Here is a 25,047-nt window from a genome sequence, read left to right as displayed (position 1 = left end):
GTAATTAACTTGATCAACTCTGTGTGCTTTTAATTCTATGCTACTTATCACACCCAATTCTCTGACTTCTAATGATCCTTCGTGGTTTCCACATTCTTTCTCAGCGTATTCTTTAAACTAACCATTGTCTCTAGTGTCGTGAATTTCCTATAAACCTATACAGGACCTGCGCGTTTAGACAACATAGACTGTGGGATTGGTGTCCAGACTGATTACAGACACCCCCACCGGGTATGTATACCTGTATACCAGCTAGCTCACAGTGCCACTGTAAACTCCTCTTACCAAGGAGAGAATAGTTCTTGGCAACAATCGAACATGACAACTCTGTCCCATCAGGGATCGTGGAAACAGAGCAGTACTTTTCGCTCAGTCACTCATGCTTACTTTGTCTCAGAGATACACAGAATAAATGGTGGGGACATTTTCAATAAGTATTTATTGAACCATCATCATTCTAGTGTAAAATAGGTGTGCTGAAACAACCATAAGACAGAAACCGATCTAAACGATATTAAGCACCCACAGAGTAAATGGATGGTAGATTCCTGCCATGGTGCTAGAACAATGAATGTATGCAAGCATATGAATGCATGACCGTAACAATGCATACTCCTACATTGCAACTCTAACTAGATGTACCTAAGTGTACCTAGCATGTATGAAGGTGTAGAGCCAAGAATCCCCCTAGGCTGAAGCCAACCCCATTATCTGAAGTTAGAGACTGTGGGACCCCATCTTGGTATCCAGAGGGACACCCCGCGAGGGATGTCAGACCACTGCCAGCTGGAGTGTCTGCGTGCAGGAACCTCTGCATCTTGCAACAGTGTGTCAGCATGAAAGTCTTTCTCCTCTGCATGTTTTGGCAAAGCTATGGAACATAACACTATCATAGAACATGTTTTTTGTACTTGGATTATTTTGGCATATATATGCTTTGTAATAATTGTTCACATGCTCAGTCTCAATTTAAAAATGGTCAAGCTGATTATGCATATTTGTATAAATTGACTAATGAGTATATATTACAGTTGGGAATAGTCACCTTAACACAGATTAGATTTACTTCTCCTTTATCAGCTTGATCAATCTCTCTTTTTTGTCTATGGACATTTTCAAAGTAACTCTTTAAAGATGGCTGTGCCGATGTTTCATTCTTAGGAAAGCATATCATTTGTCTGCCTACCTCCTCATTTGATTCACCAACATTTTGTTCTTTAGCCCTTTTGTTCATGAATTTGTTTACCTAAGGCTGCATTCATTCTTAACTGTTTAAACGAACTTCAGTATATTTTTACTTGTTACCCTTCTTTGTATATCCTCATGCTAAAACAACTCTTACCCGATGGGCGTGACAATGATTTATCCATGAAAATTATGCACTTACGCCTGTATTCTCATTGCATCAACTATTTGCTCCACTGCCCCTTGATCGAAAAGTATTTTTACATCTGGCCGCACTAATGTTTAGTTAATCATGTTGTTGATTATGAGAAATTTGACTTGCCTTGTTTTGTACGGCCACCCCCAAAATTTGGGCTGATGCTGCTGGTTTTTCGATTCAGAGTGCGCCAACGCCTCCTAACCAGACCTCTGTGCCTGTGCTCTAATTTTAAAACTGTGTATGTTTGGCAAAAACTGACTTGTAAGTCCCCTGGTACATGGTACCCAGGGCCTCTAAGTTAGAGGGTCACTCCAGGAACTGCAGCACTGATTGTGATACCCTGGGTGTGACCAAGTTAAAACTTGGCTCCCAATCTGTCACTACAGACTGGTGGGGCAGTTGTAACCAGCTAAATAGACTTTGACATTTAAAGAAATGGCAGTGCCCATCTCCCCTCTCTAATATATGTGTCATCCGTAACGCTGGCTTGGTAAACCTTAAGGCGCGGTGCTGTATATCAGGCAGTGGAAACATGTACTTTGTTGGCTCCCAACTGTAAAAAACAAACAAACACAATTTTCATTTTTATTGTGGAAAAGGCTATTTGCCCCATTGTTTGGTGCTGAGTTGCAGGCTGCCACAGCAGCCCTGTTGACTTCTGATTGGGACTACTGCAGTTGATACTGTAAGATATCAAACACTAGTTACATTAAGCTCGACTTGATGCCCAAGCCTTTTTGCAGTGTGCAACTTTCTCCAGGTTGCAATTTTGTTGTTCTAAATCCCCTTTGTCCCTCAACAGTTGCACATGGGGTTTGTCCCTGTGACCGTTTTCTGCATTCTTGGGGATACATGCAAACAATTCTCATAAAAGGACACAATAGAAGCCTGCGTAGGGGAGAGGTGTTACCTCCCCCTGGCAGGAAGCTGCATGCTTGTTGGTTTAAAAGATGAGCTTCAAATGAGAAGTTGCCTTTGAAGGGCAAATAGTGAACACTTGGGAGAGGCACTGCTCTGTTTAGGTAGACAGGCTGCCACTCGGGAAGGAGAGGGGAAAACAGTTATCAGACTGTTTTTTCAGGGCCATGTAGCCCCCTTGGTAGCCACGCCTCTCGGTTTGGCTAGGGAGCTCTACACAGAGAGAGAGAGATTTCTGCCATCTTAAAGGTGGACAGAATGCAGAATTCTGGGCAAGTCAGATGCCACATCCCATGGCTACTACTGAACATGAGGGCATTTTTGGGGCATGAAAAGGGACCCCCTGGCCGCAGAACACAGATCTCGAACTGGAGAAGAGGACTGAAGGACTGCCCTGCTGCACCAAGAACTGCGAAGAGAGGCTGCACCAATTTAGACTGCATCTTCAGAACCTGGTGGCTAACAAAGGAGAAGGGACTGTGCCTGCTGTGTCCTGCTTGTGGAGAAGTCAACTCCAGAGCGCAGCCGAAGCAAGAGATGCCATGGCTCAGTTAGCTGACCTCCCTGTTCACTGCACAGGACCACACCAGCTAAAGAAGCATGCTGGGTGAGTTGGTAGGCCAAATCTTCTAACTGCTGCTCCAGGGACCAACTGGATGCTCAAAGTTGCCCCCGAGTCTGCTGAGCCTGGAAGAGTATTTCAGAGTGCAGCTTAGTCGCCCAGAAGGCAAGTGATCACGAAATGGAAGGATTTTACTGTGATCCTAGGTGACAGGTAGCCCAGTGGTGACTGGAATTCTGCCAAGACTGAGAGGACTTTTAGAGGCTAGTCAATCAGTTCTACTGGCCACAGATGTCAAAGAAGGTAAAGGTGTTTTGTCGCTCCTGCGTCACCTGCCAGGCCCATGGTAAGGCCGGAGACAAGCCAAAGGCTCCCCTGATAGTACTTCTTGTGATGGGGACCTCCTTTGAGAGTTTGGGGATTGGCATTGTTTGTCCCCGAAACCCCCCAACAGCATCAGGGAGCAGGTTTATCCTTGTGGTAGTGGACCATGCCACCAGATACTCTGAATCTATTCCCCTTATGCCAGCCACTGCTCCTGCAGTATCTAGAGCCCTCCTTGGAATCTTCTCTGGGTGGAAGTGCCTTAAGGAAGTGATATCAGGTAGAGGCACACATTTTATGTCTTCTTATGGGTGGAGTAGTGTGGCTCACTGGTTAGAGGCAGCAGGCCCGAGAGCAGAAGTCAGCCTGGGACCAGGGTTCAATTCCCGACGCGGCAGGGTCGTGGACCTTGGTCAGCGGACTCGATAATTCTCGCTTCGGTGCTTACTCTAATCAGGGGTCGCACTCGGCAACTCTGGGCATTAGCTTGCCTAATCTCCACAACGGCCCCACCAATTCCGGGGATGCCTGGCTCCACCTTGGGGACTCCCAGCAAGGGACCATCCCACAGGGAAAGCCAGGACGGGTTCCCCAGAGTTATACAGCACCGGGACGCCCCGTTGCTGGGGCAGCTGTGCGCTTTACAAGTATACTACATTCACATTTTCTTATATGAAGGCCATGAGGGATGAGTACTGTAACTTGTACACCACCCCCTACCATCCCCATCAAAAATTTTAGTTGGGAGACAAAATCAACTTACGGCATGATTATGGGTTTGCCTAAAAAAAAGAAAGGAGGAGATGGGATGTTCTCCTCCCATGTAAAGTTTTATGGGACCCCCTCTGAGGCGAAAATACTTTTAGGTCAGGGAGAAGAGGGGAAAACAACAAACACAATATAGCAACTCCATCATACCTTTTCGGGATTTTCCTCTAATTACATGGGCATAGCCGAACAGCAATAAAACATTGGTTTTACTTTCTCATTTCTTTTATTGAATTTTTTTTTTTTTTTTAAAGATACTTTTTTTCCAAATCATTTTTTTTCAGTTATTAAAAATAATTTTTTTTGTCACAAGATACTTTATCATTAATACATCATAGTTCAAAATTCATTATTTTTAACATAATACTTAAATAAATACACCTATCACCAGGTAGAGAACTACACCACACAACACTCTCTCTCACTCATACACAGTCACAACCTCATACATCTGGACACGTTAACATTTATGTTGTTGTTCTATCTATTGTCCAGTCTATAACCACTATGATCAGTGGGATTTTAAAAGGACTTTGGTCAACGCGTTTCGGTGGAAGGTAACAGCAATAGAAACCACCTTCATCAGGACCCGCCAGATTTATCAGTCTGTGTTCTCTGTACCCTGGGTTTGTTCTTAGAACGGTTTTCCATTTCACATTTTTTGCCACTCAATAAGTTTTTGGGGGAGAGGCGCCTGTTTCTAGTTGTATAGTACCCACAGAATATGTTACCTTAGGTCTTCTATCGGGGGAGGTGAAGAAGCATCCACTTTATCTAAGCACGGAAAACCCCGGTTCCTTACAAATATTTACTTTAAAAAAAAACTCGAATGGGGCGAACAAAGTCTTTAGATCCTGTCTTCCTTTGGCCTGTGTCACCAACTGCCACAATCCTTTCAATGAGATGTATTGCCTTGGAATTATGTCTGATATTCCTTTATTATTTGTTGTCCACTTCACTATATTTTAATTTTCTCCAAATTCAGACAGTTCGCAGGTCATATGCCATTCATCAATTCACGGTATCATTCTATCTTCAATTCCATCAATATCGTGCACCATACGTCGCGTATCCACGAATGTTCTCCTCCCATGCCTGTTGTTCACTTACATCGAGGTCCCCCGAAAGGTAGTTGGCTTTAGTCCCTTTGAGCTACTGTTTTGGAAACCCTGTAAGGGGTCCACCAAGCTTGGGGAGAGATGTTTGTGAGAGACGCCATAAGGAGCCCAGCAGGACAGAGTGAACTATGTGCTAGGCCTTCGTTCGAGAACGACTGAGTGCTTGAAGCAGGCAAATAGGAATTTGGTGACCAGCCATGAGCTTGTCAAGCACTTATATGACCAAAAGGCCTTAGTGGTAGAATATCAGCCAAACTAGTTAATGTAGGTCTTGGAGCCTGTGGTTTCTAAATCATTGCAAAACAAATGGACTGCCCTTATCTAATCCTGGGGAAGTCACCTCGTTGGGGGACCTAGGTATGCTCATCCTCGTCAACAGGCTCAAGCTACATCGTGATGGGGCAAACAGATGCTGATGGTGACAGATGGTTGGGGGGGGGGGTGAAGAATGAGCCTCTCTCAGACCTCTTCGCTTCCAGTGCCCAATTTGATACTGTGGAGTAGTTCTCTCCTCCACTCTGACAGACCAGCAACAAAGGAACTGCTATAAGTTGCTGAAGAAGTTTGCTGATTTCTTTCTCTGTCCAAGTTTTAGAACATGGTGTACCTATGAGGAGGTCACCGGTGACCACTTGTCTGTCAAGAGCAAAATATAGAGGTTGTCAGACCATGTCAAGGCCAGCATTAAGGCATAGGTATGCATGATGTTGGAGTTCGGGGCATTCGATCCCTCTAAGTCCATGGGCCACCTCAGTAGTACTGTTGCCCAAGCCCAATCCCAAAGGAGGGAAGCCTGAGATGAGGTTCTGCGTGGACTACCGAGGCTTAAATGCAGTCATAAAGACTAATACCCACCCCATACCAAGAGCTGATGAGCTCATTAATAGGTTTGGGGCAGCTAAATATCTGAGCACCTTAGATCGGTCTTCAGGTTACTGGCAGAGAGCCCTCACACCAGGAGCCAAGGAGAGGTAGCTTTCTCTGCACCTGAAGCCTGCTTTCAATTCAGAGAGATGCCTTTGAGTCGACGAATGCACCTGCCACTTTCCATAGTTTGGTTAATCGTGTACTGTCAAGTTTGGAAAGTTTCAGTGCAGCTTATCTTGATATAGCTGTATTCAGTTCCCTCCACCTAGGAGGATCACTTGGTACGGCAAACAGCCTTTATATCGCGGTTCGAAACACACTGTGTCTTAACAAAGGGGTCCGAACCACAAATGCGTCTTTACAATGCATTCCTTTACCACGCAAGTAGTTGCAACGACTTGCCTTAGGGAAAGCGTTGTTTGACTTTAAGTCCAACACTTTCCCTACTGTTGCGCAGACTGGAGTTGGAATAGTAAATTATACTATTCCAGATTCCAGAGCTCTCCCTAAGGCAAAGACGTAACGACTTGCGTGGTAAAGGAATGCATCAAACTGCGTTAAGGTAGGCGTGATAGAACCTGTGTGGGTCTGACATACAACTCTGGGTACACCTCAAGGAAATGCTTGAGGCCTTGCAGAAGGCAGGCCTGACTATCAAGGGAAGTAAGTGCCAAATAGGGCAACGCTCTGTTGTGTACTTGGGCCACCAGCGCAAGATCCAGACAATTCAGGGTTTGAAGCTCCTAAAATTCAGACTGAAGTCAGGGCCTTACTTGGTCTGACTGTGCAGTACAGTAGGTTTGTGAAAGGTGGTTATCGTAACATAGATGTACCACTTACTGAACGTATACCTCCAAACAGCAACTCAGAAAAGTTATCTGGACTGGACAGTGTCAAAAGGCATTTGACACCCTCAGGGAAGCTCTGTGCTGAGCATCTGTACTGAAGGCTCCTAACTGGCTCCTAACTTCAGTAAGTAATTCATTTGTCAGGCAGATGCCTCTCAACATGGGACTAGGACAGTGTTGGCACAAGTGAATAGTATGTACCAGGATCAGCCAGTCCCCCCTCATTAGCAGGCTACTCCCCAGAGAGCAGCATTGGAGTGCCATTGAGAAGGAATCCCTACCTGTCGTTTGGTCCCTGAAGAAGTTTAGACCCCTACCTGTTTATGACTTGCTTAAGAGCTTAAACCGTACCCAGGCTTCTCAGATGGCTGATGCAGATGAGGGGCGAGAACCCTGAGTTGTTGAGTTGTTTCACCTCCCTACAAGGTATGGACTATACAGTAGAACACAGACCTGGAACTGACCATGCCAGGGCAGATGTATTTCTCCAGTTCTTCCTATTAGATGATAACTACCAGGATAAGGGTTAGTTGATTATCACATTTAATCTGGAGGCCATGTAAGGAAATGCCTCTAACTGTATGGTCACCCCCAAAGTTTTGGACTGATGCTGCTGTTTTTTTTACTTTGAGAGTGCACTGCGACCCACTAACCGGACCTTTGTGCCTGTGCCATGACCTTAAAACTGTGTCTGTTTTATTGGCTTATACCCAATTGGCAGAAGCTAACTTGTAAATCTCTAGTATATATTACCCAGGTCCTATAAGTTAGAGGGTCACCCAGGGACTGCGGCCGCCCTGCGTGTGACCAAATTAAAACATGGTTCCCAGTCAGCCACTGCAGACTGAAATGGCATTTGTGTAAACTGCTAACTCTATTTTTCTATTTAAAGCAATGGCAAATTTAAAAACCTTCACACTGAACTCACGCCTTTCACAAAAAATTACCCGCTCCGCTGTAATCCATCGTCGAAGCACACCCGGGATGCACTCTGTACCCCAGGGGGAACCCGATGATGAAGGTTGCCACCAACTAGGTTGGTGGGTGCGGGTTCTTTTTAAACCCGATGGTTATTGCCTTATTACCTGGTTCGTGGATGCAGTGAATTTAGATTTCCCCTCAGGGTCCATCCCTATTGTTATTTTGTCACAGGAAAGATGACATCTCACCTTCCCCTTCACTGCAGGTGCATTCTCCAATTCTGAGGGACTCTCTGGCGCCCAGGGAAGCAAGTCCTTTGCCTCCGGCTACTCCGCCCCGGCTCTGGTGTCACCGGCGCCGCAGCCAGAACCAGCCTTGCTACCTCGAGTGATTGCTGATCAGGCGGATCCTGATCCCACCCTTTCCGGCTCCAGGTTTGGACCCTTCACATTTCTTAAATGCAATGTATGGCATGTTTGCCAGGGCGGTTAACCCATCCGGTGCGCCTGGTGGCCCTGTGGGACCACTTAATTATGCCCGGGCACCCTTTATACCTTTCACTCCGACTTGGCCTCTCATGACGCAGAGATTCTCGACACTAATCCCGTCCCAGGAAAGTATGACTATTCTCCGGCGCCGTCGGGCTCCGGTCCGACGCAATCTCGACTTCGTGCGGCGCCTCCAGCCGCACCTGAAGGCCTCTATCGACGCCGGTGCCGAAGTCACTGGCGCCGCCGATGCCATTACTGAAGATACTATCGATAAGGAAGGCTCAAAGACTTCTGGAAGAGGAGGAATTCCAGGCGCAACAGGAAAAAGCGTAGAAAGGAGAGATACTGGATCCCATGAATGATTTTGAAGGGCTTCAGGAAGCTAGTGGGCTGGATACATCGCCAGAGTGGGAACTCTCCTCTCCCAAAGCTCTTCCTTCTCAGGGGGTTTCTTACTACCATTCCGTTATAAGGAAGGCTGCTGACCTTCTGGATTTACAGTTGTCTACTGTAGAGGTCAAATCAAACATTGACTGATGTTCTTCACTCCACTTCATCAATGGTGGAACCTTTGCTTCCGTTCAATGAAGCCTTGACGGAACCCATCATGGAAGTTTGACAGATACCTTTGTCTGCCCCAGCTGTATCCAGAACAGTGGCAAGGCAAAACAAAGTTGCACCTGGGGATCTAGCTTTGTAGTCAACCCACCCTTCACCTGAGAGCTTGGTGGTTCAAGCTTTGTTCCTCAAAATAATCCTCCGGTTCCTTTCCCTCTACGCCAGTGGATAGGGATTCAAAAAACTAGAACAGTCGGCTAAAAAGGTATGTTCAGGGCATATGAGCTGCAGATTACACACTACGCATAGATCACCACCTAGTGTTGGGCCTGGATGTTTGCAGTTTGTTTTTGTCCTGAAAAGTTATTTGGAAGGCACGAGATAGATGACTCCTCCTTTGGACCACATTGCGCATGGGCATCGGCTCCATCCTCAGATTGTTTTTTTCTGCCATCGGTCTCGGATGTGTTTCCTACGCTCCGGTTTGGAACCGAATTTCCTTCGGCGTGCAATCCTCACCCAGTTTGACGGTATTGTTTCGATCGCGCTCCCCATCGAAGCGATTCTTCACCACTTCGAAGTCTTAGATTCCGGTCGTCGACAAAGGCCTTCGGGCCTACCTGGGCCTTACTCTCTGGCTCATGGAATGGACGCCATTCAAGAAGTATCCTCAATGTGGGTCGAAGTTTCCCCACACAGAGCTACATGAGGTGTGCAACCTTTGCCTCTCACCGGAGCACGAGGCCAAAGACTGTTCCGCCTGTGCCTCTTTCCGCTCCAAAAAGACAATTCGGACCGACTAGCTCGAAGAACCATGGCTCGCTCGTCCGCTTCGATCCCCAACGACATCTTTGAAGAGGGCGTTGACGTGCCAGAACACCAGCAGGCCGAAGAAAGTGCCAGCTCCTCTGATGCCGAAGACTCAGATGTCGAGGACATCACTCAAGCTCAACGGGTCGTAAATAAGACAGTCGACCCCAACCCTTCCTCAACACCCTCAAAAAAGGCTTCGGTCACACCCTCATCTTCGGGCCCAGGTGCACTCCGAGAGACTGCTTCCCAAGCCCTACCTTCAGGCCCGGCAAAGAAGCCTACTAAGCCTTCAGGCGGCTCTGGCTCAAGTCAGCCTAATCCCGGTGCCGATCCCATACCAACACAGAAGAAGAAGCCATCTTCCTCAACCACGCAGACCGCTGGTCCGACACCTAAGCACTCTGCGCCGAAGACTGGCACCGGCTCATCAATGCCAAAGCCGCTCTCGGAGCCGAGTAAAAAACCGCCTAAAGGTCCCGACTCACACGCTTTGGAATTGAAAAAACACATTCCGGTAAAAGACATTTCGAAAGGTCATAGTTCTAAGCCAAAAGACCCTAGACCAGCTACCGAGTCGGTGCTGAAAAAACATCCGGAACCGAAAACTTCGACCCTGAAGGATCTGCCCTACACAGAAGAGCTTTTTACACCAGATCCAACTCAAAAGACTCTTGTAAAGGAGCCTAAGACTGGCCAACTAGCTCTTAGCTCCAAGAAGAGATTACTAGAGGCGCCTGCACCTCCTTCTCCTCCAAAGAGAGACATTGAAACTTCTCCATTAAGGGTCCCTTCTCCACCACCTCCCCATACTATTCCTCCTCCTATACCTCCTCCACCACATCATTCGCCTACACCATCCACTAATCCAGATGATGATGTAGATACAGACTCTGATGACATAGGTGGGGGTGCACATGACCCACTAGGGACCAATAGTTCCCCTTAGTCACTTAATCCATGGGATGATTATAACACCCCTGATGTGCCTTACGTCCCCCAAGACGATGTATATCCTTCCAGGCCTTCCCCACTAGAGGACACTATAGATTTTAACCTACTAGTCCAGAGAGCTGCCCAGTACCATGGGGTTGACTTGCACAGTGATACTGTGGAGGAAGATTTCCTATTGGACACTTTTGATAATACACAAAGGTCCACTGCCATTTTGCCAATGCTTAAAGGGGTCATTAAGCACGCAACAGAGGTATTTAAAGAGCCTGTCAGGGCTCGGGTCCTCAACCCTCGCATTGGGAAAAAATACAAAGCTGTCCCTACAGATCCAGTTTACATTAGAGGTCCTGCACCACTAGATTCTTTAGTAGTATATAATGCACGTAAACGTGCTAATTCACAAACATCAGATGAGACCTCACCACCAGATAAGGAATCTAAACTCCTTGACGCCTCTGGTAATCGCACAGCGTCACAGGCAGCTAACATACGGCGCATTGCCAATACTCAAGCGCTATTGGCAAGATATGACAGGGCACATTATGATGAACTAGAATCCATAATGCAGCATCTACCAGATAAATATAAAAACCGAGTCAATGAACTCATATAGGAAGGTAAAAATATCACAAATACTTCCATTTGTTGTGCCCTAGATGCCGCAGATACTGCCTCAAGGGCAATTAATACTAGTGTCCTTCTACGTAGGCATGCCTGGCTACGTATTTCAGGTTTCAAACCTGAAGTGCAAAATTCCATCCTCAATCAGCCAAATGAAAAAAGACTCCGACACAGCCAAATCTATGGGAGCCTTGCAATTACAAGCTCCCAGAAGTTCTTTTCGTCGCTCATCATATATAGGCAACACAAGAGGCTATGCCTCAGATAGCCCCTCCACTTCCTATAAAACCCCTATTCGATCCACATTCACTAAGGGCTACCAAAGAGGCGGTGATAGGGGTAACAACAACAATGGCAGCGGCAAAACCAACAACTCCCGCTCTGCCTCCACCCCTACCCAATGACTTTCCCCCCCCCCCCCCCCCCCCCCCCCCTCATTCCACTCCTGTGAGGGGAAGACTACAACAATTCCTTCCTGCCTGGACCAACATTACATCAGACAGGTGGGTGCGACAAATTATTCAATCTGGTTACTGTTTACAACTAACATCTACCCACCAAACATACCACCCAAACAGCGTCCAATGTCACAAGAGCATCTATCACTGCTAAAGCAAGAAGTAATATCCTTGCTAGAAAAAAGTGCAATAGAACCAGTTCCTCAGCACCAACAAAACAAAGGGTTTTACTCCCTAAACTTTCTTATCCCAAAGAAGGACGGCTCTCTAAGGCCCATTCTAGACCTCAGACCGCTAAACATATACATACAGTCAGACCATTTTCACATGGTCACACTTCAACAAGTCCTTCCTCTCCTGTTACAAAACGATTTCCTTGCTACTCTACATCTCAAGGATGCATACTTTCACATTCCCATTCACAAAGCTCACAGAAAGTATCTCAGATTAAGATTTGTAATAGAAGGGCAGCACTATCAATTCAAAGTACTCCCATTCGGAGTCACAACAGCACCAATGGTATTCACCAAGTGCCTAGCAGTAGTGTCGGCACATTTACGAAGACAGCACATCCATGTCTTCCCGTACCTAGACGACTGGCTCATAAAGGCCAGCTCATACAACCAGAGTGTAGAACACACCCATACCACCATCCAACTGTTCCACAACTTGCGGTTCACAATAAACCACAATAAGTCTCATTTGCAACCATCCAAAGTACAACAGTACCTCGGTGCCACAATAAACACCTCAACAGCGCTAGCTTATCCAACTCCAGTAAGGATAGCCAGCATGCAAGGTCTTCTCACAAAGTTTCAGCCCCAACACTCACTTCCAGCAAGAGTGTTCATGCAACTCATAGGGATGAGGGCCTCTTGCATTTTCATAGTGCCCCATGTAAGACTTAAAATGCGTCCTCTTCAAGAGTGCTTATCACGTCAATGGAACCAGGCTCAAGGTCAATTAACAGACCTAGTGTTGGTATACGGTTGAACTCCTCGCTCTCTGCAGTGGTGGAACACCAAAAACCTTTTCAAAGGGCGACCGTTCCTAGAGCCAGTTCCTCAAATAGTCTTGACAGCGGACGCATCGCTCTCCGGCTGGGGAGCCCACCTACTGCAACACACCATGCAAGGCAGGTGGACACCACAACATAAGTTACTCCATATCAATCACCTGGAGTTATTAGCTATATTCCTAGCACTGAAAGCTTTCCAAAAGCAAGTATCAAACAAAGCTGTGTTAGTCCGCATGGACAACATGACAGCCATGTAGTACATACAGAAACAGGGCGGAACACACTCCCTGCAACTCTCCCAACTAGCACAGGACATGTGGCGGTGGGCTATACCTCAAAACATATTCCTTCTAGCCCAGCATGTTCCAGGAGTACAAAATACCATAGCAGATCTGTTAAGTCGTCCGACACAACAGACCCACAAGTGGGAACTTCATACGCAAGTTCTTCAACCATTCTTTCAGATGTGGGGATCACCTCAGATAGACCTCTTTGCCACCCACGAAAACGCCAAATGCCCAAGCTTCGCCGCCAGATATCCACACCCAATGGCAATGCGATGTGGATGAACTGGTCAAACAAATTTGCGTACGCTTTTCCACCTCTACCACTCATGCCACTAGTAGTACGCAAACTACAACAACATTCTCTGACCCTCATCCTAGTTGCTCCAACGTGGGCCAGACAACCGTGGTACACCACACTGCTGCAACTTTCTGTGGTGCCGCACCAAAAGCTATACCTATCTCCACGCCTATTAACCCAGAACCGTGGAGAGATCAGACACCCGGACCCAGCTCAGCTCAACCTTGCGATCTGGCTCCTGAAATCCTAGAATTTGCATATCTTAACCTTCCTCCAGACTGCATGAATGTCATAAAAGAAGCTAGACGTCCAATCACTAGAGCGTGTTATGCAGCCAAGTGGAACCGCTTTGTAATATATTGTCACAACAACAATATTAATCCCCTAGACGTGTCTATTCAACACATCATAGGATACTTACTGCACCTCCAAAGATGTAACTTAGCCTACACGTCTATTAGACTGCATCTTGCTGCAATAGCAGCATATCTGCAAAACAGACAGTATCTATCTCTGTTCAGAGTGCCTGCTATTAAAGCCTTTATGGAAGGCCTTAAGAGAATAATTCCTCCCAGAGTGCCACCTTCACCTATGTGGAATTTAAACATTGTTCTCACATGGCTAATGGGACCTCCCTTCGAACCCTTACATAAATATTTTTAACAGGGAAGGTTGCGTTCCTAGTAGCTATTACTTCTCTGCTGAGAGTTAGTGAACTACAAGCACTAACCATTCAAGAACCCTTCTTGCAAATGAATCATCATAAGGTGGTTCTCCGTACTAATCCCAAATTCCTGCCCAAAGTCATTTCTCCCTTCCACCTCAATCAATCTGTGGAACTGCCCGTTTTCTTCTCCCAGCCACAGACAGTAGCAGAAAGAGCTCTTCATACCCTAGATGTCAAAAGAGCATTGCTATACTATATCGAGAGAACACAACCCTTTCATAAGACCAAACAACTTTTTGTGTCTTTCTCACTACCACATAAGGGTAAACCCATTTCAAAATCTGGGATAGCTAGATGGATTGTTAAATGCATACATAAAGCTAAACGTACGTTATCTGTTCCTCCTAAAGCCCACTCTACAAGGAAAATAGGGGCTTCAATGGCATTTTTAGGGAACATTCCCCTAGATGACATCTGCAGAGCAGCTACGTGGTCTACACCGCACACATTCTCAAAACACTATTGTGTAGATGTGCAAACCAAACAACAAGTTAATGTGGGCCAGGCTGTTCTCAAAACATTGTGTCAAACTTCAGCAACAGATAGGGGTGGTCGCCGCTAAGAGTGGGTACTGCTATACAGTCTATGCATAGTGTGTAATCTGCAGCTCATATGCCTCGAACGGAAAATGCTACTTACCAGCATGCATCTGTTCTTGGCATGTAGAGCTGCAGAGTTACACACGCCCACCCGCCTCCCCAGCTACCCTTGTCTGTTCCAGTATTATCTTAATTAGATACAGCTTACATGGACATCCTTCATTTTCTTGCAAAGCCCCATTTCCCTAGTGGCGAAAAACAATCTGAGGATGGAGCCGAGGCCCATGCGGTCCAAAGGAGGAGTCATATATCTCGTGACTTCCAAAGAACTTTTCAGGACAAAAACAAACTGCAAACATCCGGGCCCAACACTAGGTGGCGATCTATGCATAGTGTGTAACTCTGCAGCTCTACATGCCAAGAACAGATGCATACTGGTAAGTAGCATTTTCCTTTCATCAGCCAGTATGGCTTTGAAGTCAACTAACGTCATGTGCCTGTTGGGACGCTAAATCCATACATTGGTGGACTCCGCTAAGGATGTGATTCCTAAACTGCCAGAGGATGTCCAGGGACACTTTGTTGAGGTGCTGTCGGACACTTAAGCTGCAGCCCATCACGTGATTCAGTCCGGGCTTGATATGGCTGACTCCGTTGCTAGGGTGATAGGCTCATCGGTGACAACCAATAGGTACGCCTGGTTGAGAGGATCAGGATTCACTCTGGATGTTCAGGCCACACTTGGATATTCCCTTTGATGGCCCAAGACTCTTTGGGACCAAGGCAGACTCTGCTCTACAACATTTTAAAAATAGTAGAGCTACCGCTAGATAATTAGGTTTGCAATCCCAGCCTAGGGGTTTTGGATACCGGAGATTTCAGAGCTTTGGGATGGCTGCTCCATTTCGGGCTCAACAGTAACAGCAGCAGCAACAACAGAACCCACGGTATACAACATACAGAGGGAAGGGAAGAGGTCGTCTGCGAGGGTCTGCTCGCCAGTAAGTCTCCTTCTCTTCTCCTGTTCCCCCAACCTGCTACAAAGGGAGGCAGATCTAGATCCCCCATCTTAGAGATGTTGGGCCCGTGGGAGGTCTGGTGTCCCATTCTCGACAAAATTGGAAATCCGTTACGTCAGATCTTTGGGTTTTGAATCTTGTGGAAAATGGGTACGCCCTTCCTTTCCGGTAGATTTCCCCTCCTTTCCCTCCTCGCCAGGGCTGCTGTTCGGAGGACCATCTGTTGCTCCTGCAACAAGAGGTCCTGTCCTTGCTACAGAAAGGTGTGATAGAGGTTGTTCAGGAGCAGGAAAGGGGTCAGGGATGCTCCTTCCGGTATTTCCAAATCCCCGAAAAGAACGGGTGATTGAGACCGATCCTAGACCTCAGGATCTTGAATTTTTATCTCAAACAGGAGAAATTGAAGATGTTGACCCTAGCTTAGGTTCTGCTCGCAATGCAGCAGGAAGACTATCTATATTTACTGGATGCGTATTGCCACACTCCCATCCTGGAGTCGCACTGGAAGTATCTCCGTTTTATGGTGTGGTCTCAACACTACCAGTTTGCGGTTCTCCCGTTTGGTCTTCAATCCGCACCACTTGTCTTCACAAAGGTGAAGGCGTTGTTAGGAGCATATCTCAGAAGGTCGGGGATTCCTGTTTACCTCTATTTGGATGACTGACTGCTCAAAGCAAAGTCGCCAGAAATGATGCTGCATCATTGTTGTTCGACTTGGGTTTTCCGATAAGTGTACCAAAATCTCACCTGGTGCCCTCTCAGCGCATGCTGTTCATAGGGGCAGTACTGGACACTATTGTGAGTCGTGCTTTCCCGCCTCCTCAAAGGTTTCTAGACATACAAGTTATGATTCCAATGTTTCAAGATGGAGTGGCTGTTCCAGTCCTGAAGGTTTTGCGCCTGCTGGGTCTGTTGGCTTCCTGCATACTGTTAGTCAACCATGCACGCTTCTACATGAGGACACTCCAGTGGTACCTCCGCAGGCAGTGGATTATTCTCACCTGGTGCCCTCTCAGCGCATGCTGTTCATAGGGGCAGTACTGGACACTATTGTGAGTCGTGCTTTCCCGCCTCCTCAAAGGTTTCTAGACATACAAGTTATGATTCCAATGTTTCAAGATGGAGTGGCTGTTCCAGTCCTGAAGGTTTTGCGCCTGCTGGGTCTGTTGGCTTCCTGCATACTGTTAGTCAACCATGCACGCTTGCACATGAGGACACTCCAGTGGTACCTCCGCAGGCAGTGGTTTCAACACAACGGGGAACTCAGGGAGGCAGTCAGAATCTCCAGAGACACTGCAGAAGAGCTGTTATGGTGGAGTGTTCCAGGCAACCTGTCTCGGGAATCCATTTCAACCTCCTTCTCAGGTAGCCAAAGTGATAACTGATGCCTCCACTCTAGGGATTCTACTGCCGTGGGTGCTTGAGTCTCAGGCGCTGTACATGGAATACACCACTTTGTAACAACTTGTCAAATTAGTGCGGGGCTCTTGAGAGGAGAAGAAAGCACCCTGCTTCCCCCAAATTAATCAATCCAAAGATTGAACAAACAATTTTACCAAATTCAAGGCACACGACAACACCAATCAAATTACAGTTAGTGAAATTAATAAAAGATGCTGGGATTCTTGTTCCTCTTTGTGTTCTTTATTTTCTTTTAGCCAATTGCCAACGCAGTTGGTCGCAGCAGGATTGTACCCCTTACAACTTCCTCAGGGCTGTTAAACTTCAAATCAGTTCACAACAGATCCTCCATAAAGCTGTGTACTATTTTGGAGGAAACCAATCCTTTGATTCTCATGAGCAAATATTTAAAATTGTATGGTCAGGGCTTCCATGCGAAGTACCCAGTGGTATATTTACCAAGGATTTTCCTGCAAGGTCCACTCTCGCCGCATACGCAAGTTCAATGCAGTAGATTACAACTGTCCTCAGGTCGTGACCGTTATCTTCAGATTGAGGATCTCCTCGTGTAAGCCTCCTCCGGCGCCCGAATACAGGTCTTCACTCTGGGGAGCTCATCTGGGGATCTGGAGATCAAGGGGCTTTGGTCTCCAGAGGAAAGATTGCTTCACATCAATCTTCTAGAATTGCGCACAAAACGTTTGACTCTCAAGGCTTTTCTTCCATTCGGCAGTCAGTGGGTTTAGGTTCCGACGGACACTACCGCAATGTGGTATATAACCAAACCGGGAGTAGGGTTGTATCCTCTCTGCAGAGAAGCTCTGCGGCTCTGGTCGTGAGTTCAAGACCATCAGATTTGCCTGTTTGCGAATCATCTGGCCGGAGTGCTGAATGTACGTGTGGACAGTCTCAGTCGGCAGTTATCGGCCAATCAAGAGTTGCGTCTTCATCCGAAGGTGGTCCATCACATTTTCAGGATGTGGGGTTTCCTCGGTTGGACCTGTTTGCCACTCGCAACAACGCGCACTCCCCCGTCATTCTGCAATCTCCAGTATCCGATGCGAGGATCATTGGGGAATGTGTTTCAGTTAGATTGGGACTCGCAGGTCCTTTATGCGTTCCCTCCCATACCCTTGATTCCTCTGGTTTTGAGGAAGATTCGCCAAGACCTGGCCCAAGACATATTGATCGCCCCGCATTGGCCAAGAAGGGTGTGGTACACTGACCTCCTTCACCTCTCATCGCACCCTCCACTCCATCTCCCTCTCAGGGCAGACCTCCTCTCGCAGGGGCAGGTTCTACACCCCCACATCACAGTCTGCACCTTCATGCCTGGAGATTGAACAGGGCAACCTGAGTTCTTTCTCTCTCCCACCGGATGTGCTGGATGTTCTATTATCGACCAGAAGACACTCCAACAAATCTGTATATTCTGGTAGGTGGGCTAAGTTTGTTAGATGGTGCGGAGAGAGGTCAATTGATCTTTTAGAGGCCCATTTGTCTGATAATCGAAGTTTCTTTCTTTCCTTGGCTCGACAGGGTTGTGCAGTAGCAACTGTTAAGGCTACTTGTCTGCCGTCTTTCTTTGCTTGCCAGACCAACCCTCTCTGTTAAAATCATGAGATTTATTAAGGGTCTCACTAGCAGGTTTCCTCCCACTCCATTTATCATGTATGAGTGGTATTTAAATTTAGTTCTTACTTTCCTGATGGGGTCCCCCTTTGAGCCTCTACATAGATTGCTATTACTTCTGCCAGGAGGGTTAGTGAGCTATAGGCTCTCAGTTCTGACCCCCTTTTCACTACTTTTCATGCAGATCAGATGGTTCTTAACACCAGAGCTGCTTTCCTGCCTAAGGTGGTCACCCCTTTCCCCTTAGGGCAATCTATTACTCTACCCACTTTCTATCCTCCCCCCTGCCCCTCCAAGGAGGAGGAGAGACTTCACCGCCTGGACCTTAAGAGGGCGGTCAGCTTCTACCTGGACAGGTCTAAAGACTTCAGACTGGACGACCAACTCTTCATTTGATACGTAGGATAAATTAGGGGCAAGGCTGTCCACAAGTGAACTCTGTCCAGTTGGATTATACTCTGCATCAAGATCTGCTACGCCTTGGCCGAAAAAGAGCCTCCTGAAAGTATTCAAGCTCATTCCACCAGAGCGAAGTCGTCTTCTTTGGCTTTAGCTAGAGGTGTCCTTGTTGTAGACATCTGCAAGGCGGCAACTTGGGTCTCCCTCCATACTTTTGCGAAGCATTATTGTTTGAACCTGGAGGTGAGGAGGGACAGCCACTTTGTACGTTCTGTGCTGCAGGATTTTTTGGTATTGGTATGTCCTCCGGGAGCAAGACTGCTTGGGGATTTAATTCAAAAGGTGAGGAATCCACAGGCAGATACTGTATCCACCAGAAAAAAACGTTACCGAACTTGTACATCAGGACCACTTTCATAGGAGTCTATGGCAAGGAGATAGAAGTGATTGGAACAGACTGGAGACTGCTTCTTCCTGAGGGCCTTGCTGGTCATGACCGACTCCCTGCCAGAGTTGGTTGCCTGAAGTAACTGAAAATATCCACATTGCTTCTTAACCAAGTTTTTCTTGAAAATGTTTCGAAGTGTCAAATTCATTGAATCTGCCAATGCTTGTTAGTGGATAAATAAAAAGTGCATATTTGCTGTATCTCCAGAACCTTCTGGTGGATGTTTTTTTGTATCGGTGTCTAAAATTACAGTCTATTTTTATGAATTGGTGTTGGGTGTTCTTTGAGTTTCATTTATTTTTTCCACAAATGTATTCATGCTGTCTGAATGCTTTACAACTGTTCCTTTGTACACGCTTGACTGCTCAGAGCCACAGCTACTCAGGGTTGAGCTAAAGTTTAACAAACAAAACACAACCACACCGTATAAAACACCTCATTTTCTCACATATGTTTGTTCTAAAGTTCAGGAATCTTCAGTTAGTAGTATCCATCGCAAGAACACATTACTTTCCTTTGGTAACTCTTCTGGTGGATGCTCTAACCACAGATTCCTCGCTCACCTTCCACCTCATTCTGTGGAATAGCCTCTTTCTATCTAAAAGGTCCCAAATTAGAGATCTCCAATTGGTACTTCTGATTGATTTTGTGCTCTCCCCCCCCCCCCCCAAAAAAACTCACCTGAAGTCACGTCGGGATAAGCAGATAATCAGCGTTGTTTAAGAGAAATCGGAAAATAAACTTCCGCTTTCTCTTAACGACGTCACCACGCAAGTATTCGAGGTAAAGGTTATGCGTGGAAAACGAATTCCGTTGTAACGCATGCGTGGTAAAGGCATGCGTTGCAACGGAATTCGTTGTAACGTCATACATTCGTCTTAAGGTGAGGAATCTGCAGTTAGAGTATCCACAAGTAAAGTTACTGAAGGTAAGTAACTTATTGGTTTTGCATGAAGTGAAAAAGTGTAAAGGCCAATGTTTCTAATAATGCCTTGATAGCATTCCTGGAATATATGCCAGTAGAGTGACTCGTTGCTCAAAGAATTTCCACTCACATTTGCACTTGTTTGTTTCCTCTATTGTCATTGCATTGTATGAAGTCACTTGCATTCAAAGCAGAACACTGGATTAGCCTAGACCTTCTAAACCGGTTTACTAAATACGTTTGCATCTTTAATAGCCTCATGACAGTGGCATGACCATTAAAATGCCAGTAGTTTTTTAAGGGTTTTTAGACCTCCACAACTATCTTAGCCTTAGAAATAATGAAAAAAACAAAATGTATATTCTTCTTTAGGCAAATACTGGATCACTTTTATCCGGTTAATAACAACGGCTTCGTCACAAATTTCCTTATAGCTGCACTTTCAGTAAACATTACTTCTTAAGTCTGCTGACTGTATGGGAGGCTAGAAGAAAACAGTCATGCTCTCTGGAGATTGCAAAAACAACAAGTGATGGACTGAATGTGGATCAATGTCACACACTCCCCCAGTCAAAAGATCTGGGCCCAAATCCATCGTTTTTTTGCACTCCACACCACCCTGGGTTAGACAATGGCGATATGCAAATCAGCTCTGACCCTGTTGCCCCATGGGAACAGTCCAGTCCGAACTACAAAAGCCATGTCCTTCCCAGAACGGATGCTCTCTGGAGAGGCGACTCCTCAAGACTTTAGTTGTATGTTGTCAGGAAATAATGCTACCGGAGTGTATAATTCTATAGTGTTAAGCCGTGCTGTTAGGTCGGGAGGCCTCTGGAAATATTACAAAAGTTGTTGGCTTACCCAAGTGTACTTTAGTAATCTAAGGGGACTCCTTAACTTTCACCCTGACTTAAGTCTGTTCTAGTGTGGGCTGAGTTTGTTTGATGCTGTGCATGTGCATTACATCTGGCTTGGAATTAGCCACAGACTGCTTATAAGCATGTCATTTGGGTTTAAAATTGTTACATGCTCTGTTATATTTGGACTGGACGTAGCCCAGGACTGTAACCGTGTGTACATGCATGAAGTCTGATTTGGCTTGTATTTTGCACATGCATGATATTTGGATTTAATTTGGTGATGTAGGCTGATAATGTTTTTAATTTAGCCTCAGTCTGTGATCCTTTGCACATGTTTAGCATGTAGGAATGCGTTCCAGCTCTGTAGGTGCATGACATTTGGGTTCATATTAACCAGGTTATTTGTTGCAGTGTTTCAAGCAAAACGTTTTAGCATGTACAATAAATGGTTAGTCCTAACCGTACTTTCTAAGATTTGCAATTAAATAACATGAACTGGCTGGGTGGCAGGCCTCTTGCACACTGCTGTTGCTTTTACTAGTTATAAACAATCTGGCCCAACCCATGAATCTGAAATAATGGAACATTGTAATCCATAGTGCAAAGTGTGTGGGTCCTGGCTATCTAGCTGAGTGGGTTGAATTAGCAATTTTGTATTGTAAGATAAAGGTAAATGTTTCTGTGCATATTAAGCACTGGGAACTGTTTAATTAGGGAAACGGCCATTACAACGAAGCCGTTTCCACGAAATCGTTAACCACGCATGCAGTACAACGCATGTGTGGTTACCACGAAAGCCTTTACCACGCATACCTTTACTACGAGGTTTATAGTAAAGGTATATGTCACGTTGGGTTATGTATTTTATCAGCGTCGTTTAAGAGAAAACGGAAAATAAACTTCCGCTTTCTCTTAACGACGTATGACGTCACCACGCAAGCAAACGAGGTAAATGGTATGCGTGGTAAACGAATTCCGTTGTAACGCATGCGTGGTAAAGGCATGCGTTGCAACGGAATTCGTTGTAACGTCATACATTCGTTTAATTACGATTAATAGACTGATGGCAATTTATAGTTCGGCTAGAAGTGTTGAGGAACTAGCAACATTTTCTCTGATAATTTGTTTTCTTTTTGGGATGCTCAGGTGACCAAGGATGATCGAAGTGACGTTGAGAGCAGCTCTGAAGAGGAAGATACAACACCAAGTGGTGTCAAAGGTCCACGCAGCACTTCTAGCAATGGGGCCAGTCGAATTAACGGGCACGTGAACACTGGCCAGTGGGCAGAGGAGTAACAAAGGCACATCCTGTTGGATCCTTCAGGGAACATGTTCAATCAAACTTTTCAAAACTGATAAACTGTGGCAAGCAAACCCATTTAGTATGCCGCCCCAGCACCTGGTATCAGACCTGGAACATCCGAAACTTCTGTTGAACATTCGATGTACTTCATGTCCAGGGCTAAAGAAATGAACTAGATATCTCATGAAAAGGAAACGATAATGGAAGCAATTTTATATTTCCTCTGTTTTGTTCTTAGCATTCAAAACCTCAGGAGACATGCTCATAGAATACATTGCTGTACCACTTGTAGTCTTCTTGGGTCAGCCCATTTCTTTTTTTTAATTTAGTCACATGAGAACTTTTCTGGTCTTAGATGAACTGGTATTTATTAAGAGAAGCTCATGTGATGAAGGTAAAGGTCTGTATTGACTGTGATGGGACTTTGATGTCAGTGTGTCGTGGATTGTAGTGGCGGCCTAGTATCAGCCAAGCTTTGTCTGTGACATTCGCTTGGTACCTGGTGAAGTACTGACTGGTGCTATGTTGCATCAGCCAAGTGTTAAGTGATCGCTGCTTCATTTTTGTCTGGTACTAGGTAGTCAGTCTGACTGTGATGAGTGACTGCCTTTTACCGGCCTTTTGTTTAATGCATGCTTGGTATCAGCTCAGAAGAAACTGCAGCTGCAGCCGAATAGTGACCAACCACAGACTGTGACAGCTGCCCTGAGGTGACCAAGCACAATCTGTGAGAATTACCTGGTGTCAGTCAGTCACTGCTTGAGTCAGCTTATACAAGTTGATAGTTGCCTCTGATTCCACCGGAATGGAATTAAACAGCACATGATCCCGACACTGTTGGAGTCTTGTATAGATGGGCTCTGGTAAATGAAATGAATGTATAGTTGGTACTGGTAGTAATGCAAGAAAAGTGTAAAGCAGTAAGTTCAGTACTGATAGTGAGACAGTCCTCAGTTTCAGCCTTGTGATTGACATGCCTGCTCATTCCGACTTCTTCAAACATACAGTCAGATTTGACTGTTACCACTGAAACAGCAGGCTGTTAAATAATCTAGTTACAGAAACACAGACTGCTGAGGAGTACTGCTGCTGTCAGACCTGCTAATTTCTGTACTGTATACTGCTGGACTTTATACTCGCTACACTGCCACAGTAATGGGTAATGCTGGACCCGGTATTATCTGCAAACTTGGCCGAACGTGGTACTGAGTGTGATAAGAATACTTTAAGCTGATCTGCCTCTAGTTACCAGAACTTTAAACTGGTAACTTGCTGGTACCTGTGACAGTTGGCTGATAGCAGACTTGTAGTGGGTTTTGCTGCACACTGTTTCCGTGCGTTTGGTTGCAGTGATTGTTGTAGAAGCCCTATTCTTTCTGTAGTGGCGCAGGCTGTCATCATACCAGCTATCTGAGTTTAGTGTACACTCCCAATCCCTGTACTCTTCATAAGTTTTGTTTTTATAATGCTGTAAATCTATAAACTGCAATAATGCTGTAGATGTATGGCACATTTCACTCCCCTGAGCCGCAGTGTGTACCAGGTATCCCTCTGGCTGGTCTATGAGATGGTACTCACTATAGGCCACACTCTGGGTGTCAGCTGCGTGCAGGCGAGCTTAGGAATGACTTTCCATCTCCTTGACTGAACTCCAAATTTGGAGCTGATGCCTCTCGAAATTGTTGGTGCTGAATATCTAAGAGCACTCAGCCTTACTTGATATTATGCTTTCTTGTCACTTTGATGTTTGAAAATCTTCACACCCTGCCTAGAGATACCAGAGTACAGGCAGGAAACTGACTTGGGAGAAATGTACAAAGTAGTGGCACAGCAACTATCACTTGGAAAGATGCAAGCTCTGTCCTTACAAGGAGCTGGGTTTGCACCGACACTTTGAGGTACTGTGGACAGACAGGTAGGTAGCCGGTCCTACATCCGAATTATGCTGGGGAAGCAGAGCCTGTCTGAGTTTTACCATTTTATACTGTTTACTCTCATCTCTGTGATTAAAAACAGGATTTGAAAATGAAAGCCTCTGTATCCTTTTTTTTGTAAATGTCATATATCTTATCCTCAACATATAACAAGTGAAATTAAAATATGTAAATTGTTGTGTGCTTAAACATGTTTGGTTCTACTCCAGATTTAGCTGTCTACTTTTACAAATCGCTTCTAACCTGGACAGTTTTTGATAGCATCTGAGATTGAGGTCAAAAGTTGAAATCATGGAATGACATGCCTTCAAAAGTATGCCTTGTGTGCATGCAAATTGTTTGGGTGTACGGGGGCACCTACACAGTACATTATGGTATCACCTATACAGTACCTATATTACAGCATAGTTAATACACTTTAACATAAAAATTGGGATACCTATTTTGTACTTGTAATGGAACAGGAATTACTGGGAAGGGGATGGCCTGCTGTCTCATGGGGGTTTTGTCCTGACGAAGTTGTTGTCAAGAGACTCCCAGACGTTGTTAATTGTCAGCTCCTCTTAAAAAGGTAATCCAGTTAAGCCACACACGAAAGGCGGTAGCTGACGTGTTCTTCCAGTTGGTCAATATCGGTTTACAAGCTGAGGTCAGC

At 45.7% G+C, this 25,047-nt stretch overlaps 1 protein-coding gene across 2 annotated transcripts in view; it reads left to right on the top strand.

The window, feature by feature from the left end:
* CERS5 (ceramide synthase 5) overlaps positions 1-24,489 on the top strand; it is a 369,439-nt gene extending 344,950 nt beyond the window's left edge. For both annotated transcript variants that reach the window (XM_078688907.1, XM_078688908.1), the window contains exon 10: positions 22,302-24,489. In XM_078688907.1, the coding sequence (XP_078545033.1) occupies positions 22,302-22,451 (150 nt within the window). In that variant the 3' untranslated portion in view covers positions 22,452-24,489. The remainder of the gene's footprint in view (positions 1-22,301) is intronic.
* The last annotated feature ends 558 nt before the right edge of the window (positions 24,490-25,047 follow it).

Source organism: Lissotriton helveticus, chromosome 1_1 (genome assembly GCF_964261635.1).
Source record: "Lissotriton helveticus chromosome 1_1, aLisHel1.1, whole genome shotgun sequence".
NCBI lineage: Eukaryota > Metazoa > Chordata > Amphibia > Caudata > Salamandridae > Lissotriton > Lissotriton helveticus.
The sequence above is the reverse complement of the archived record's forward strand: the minus strand, read 5'-3'. Positions and strand labels throughout refer to the sequence as shown.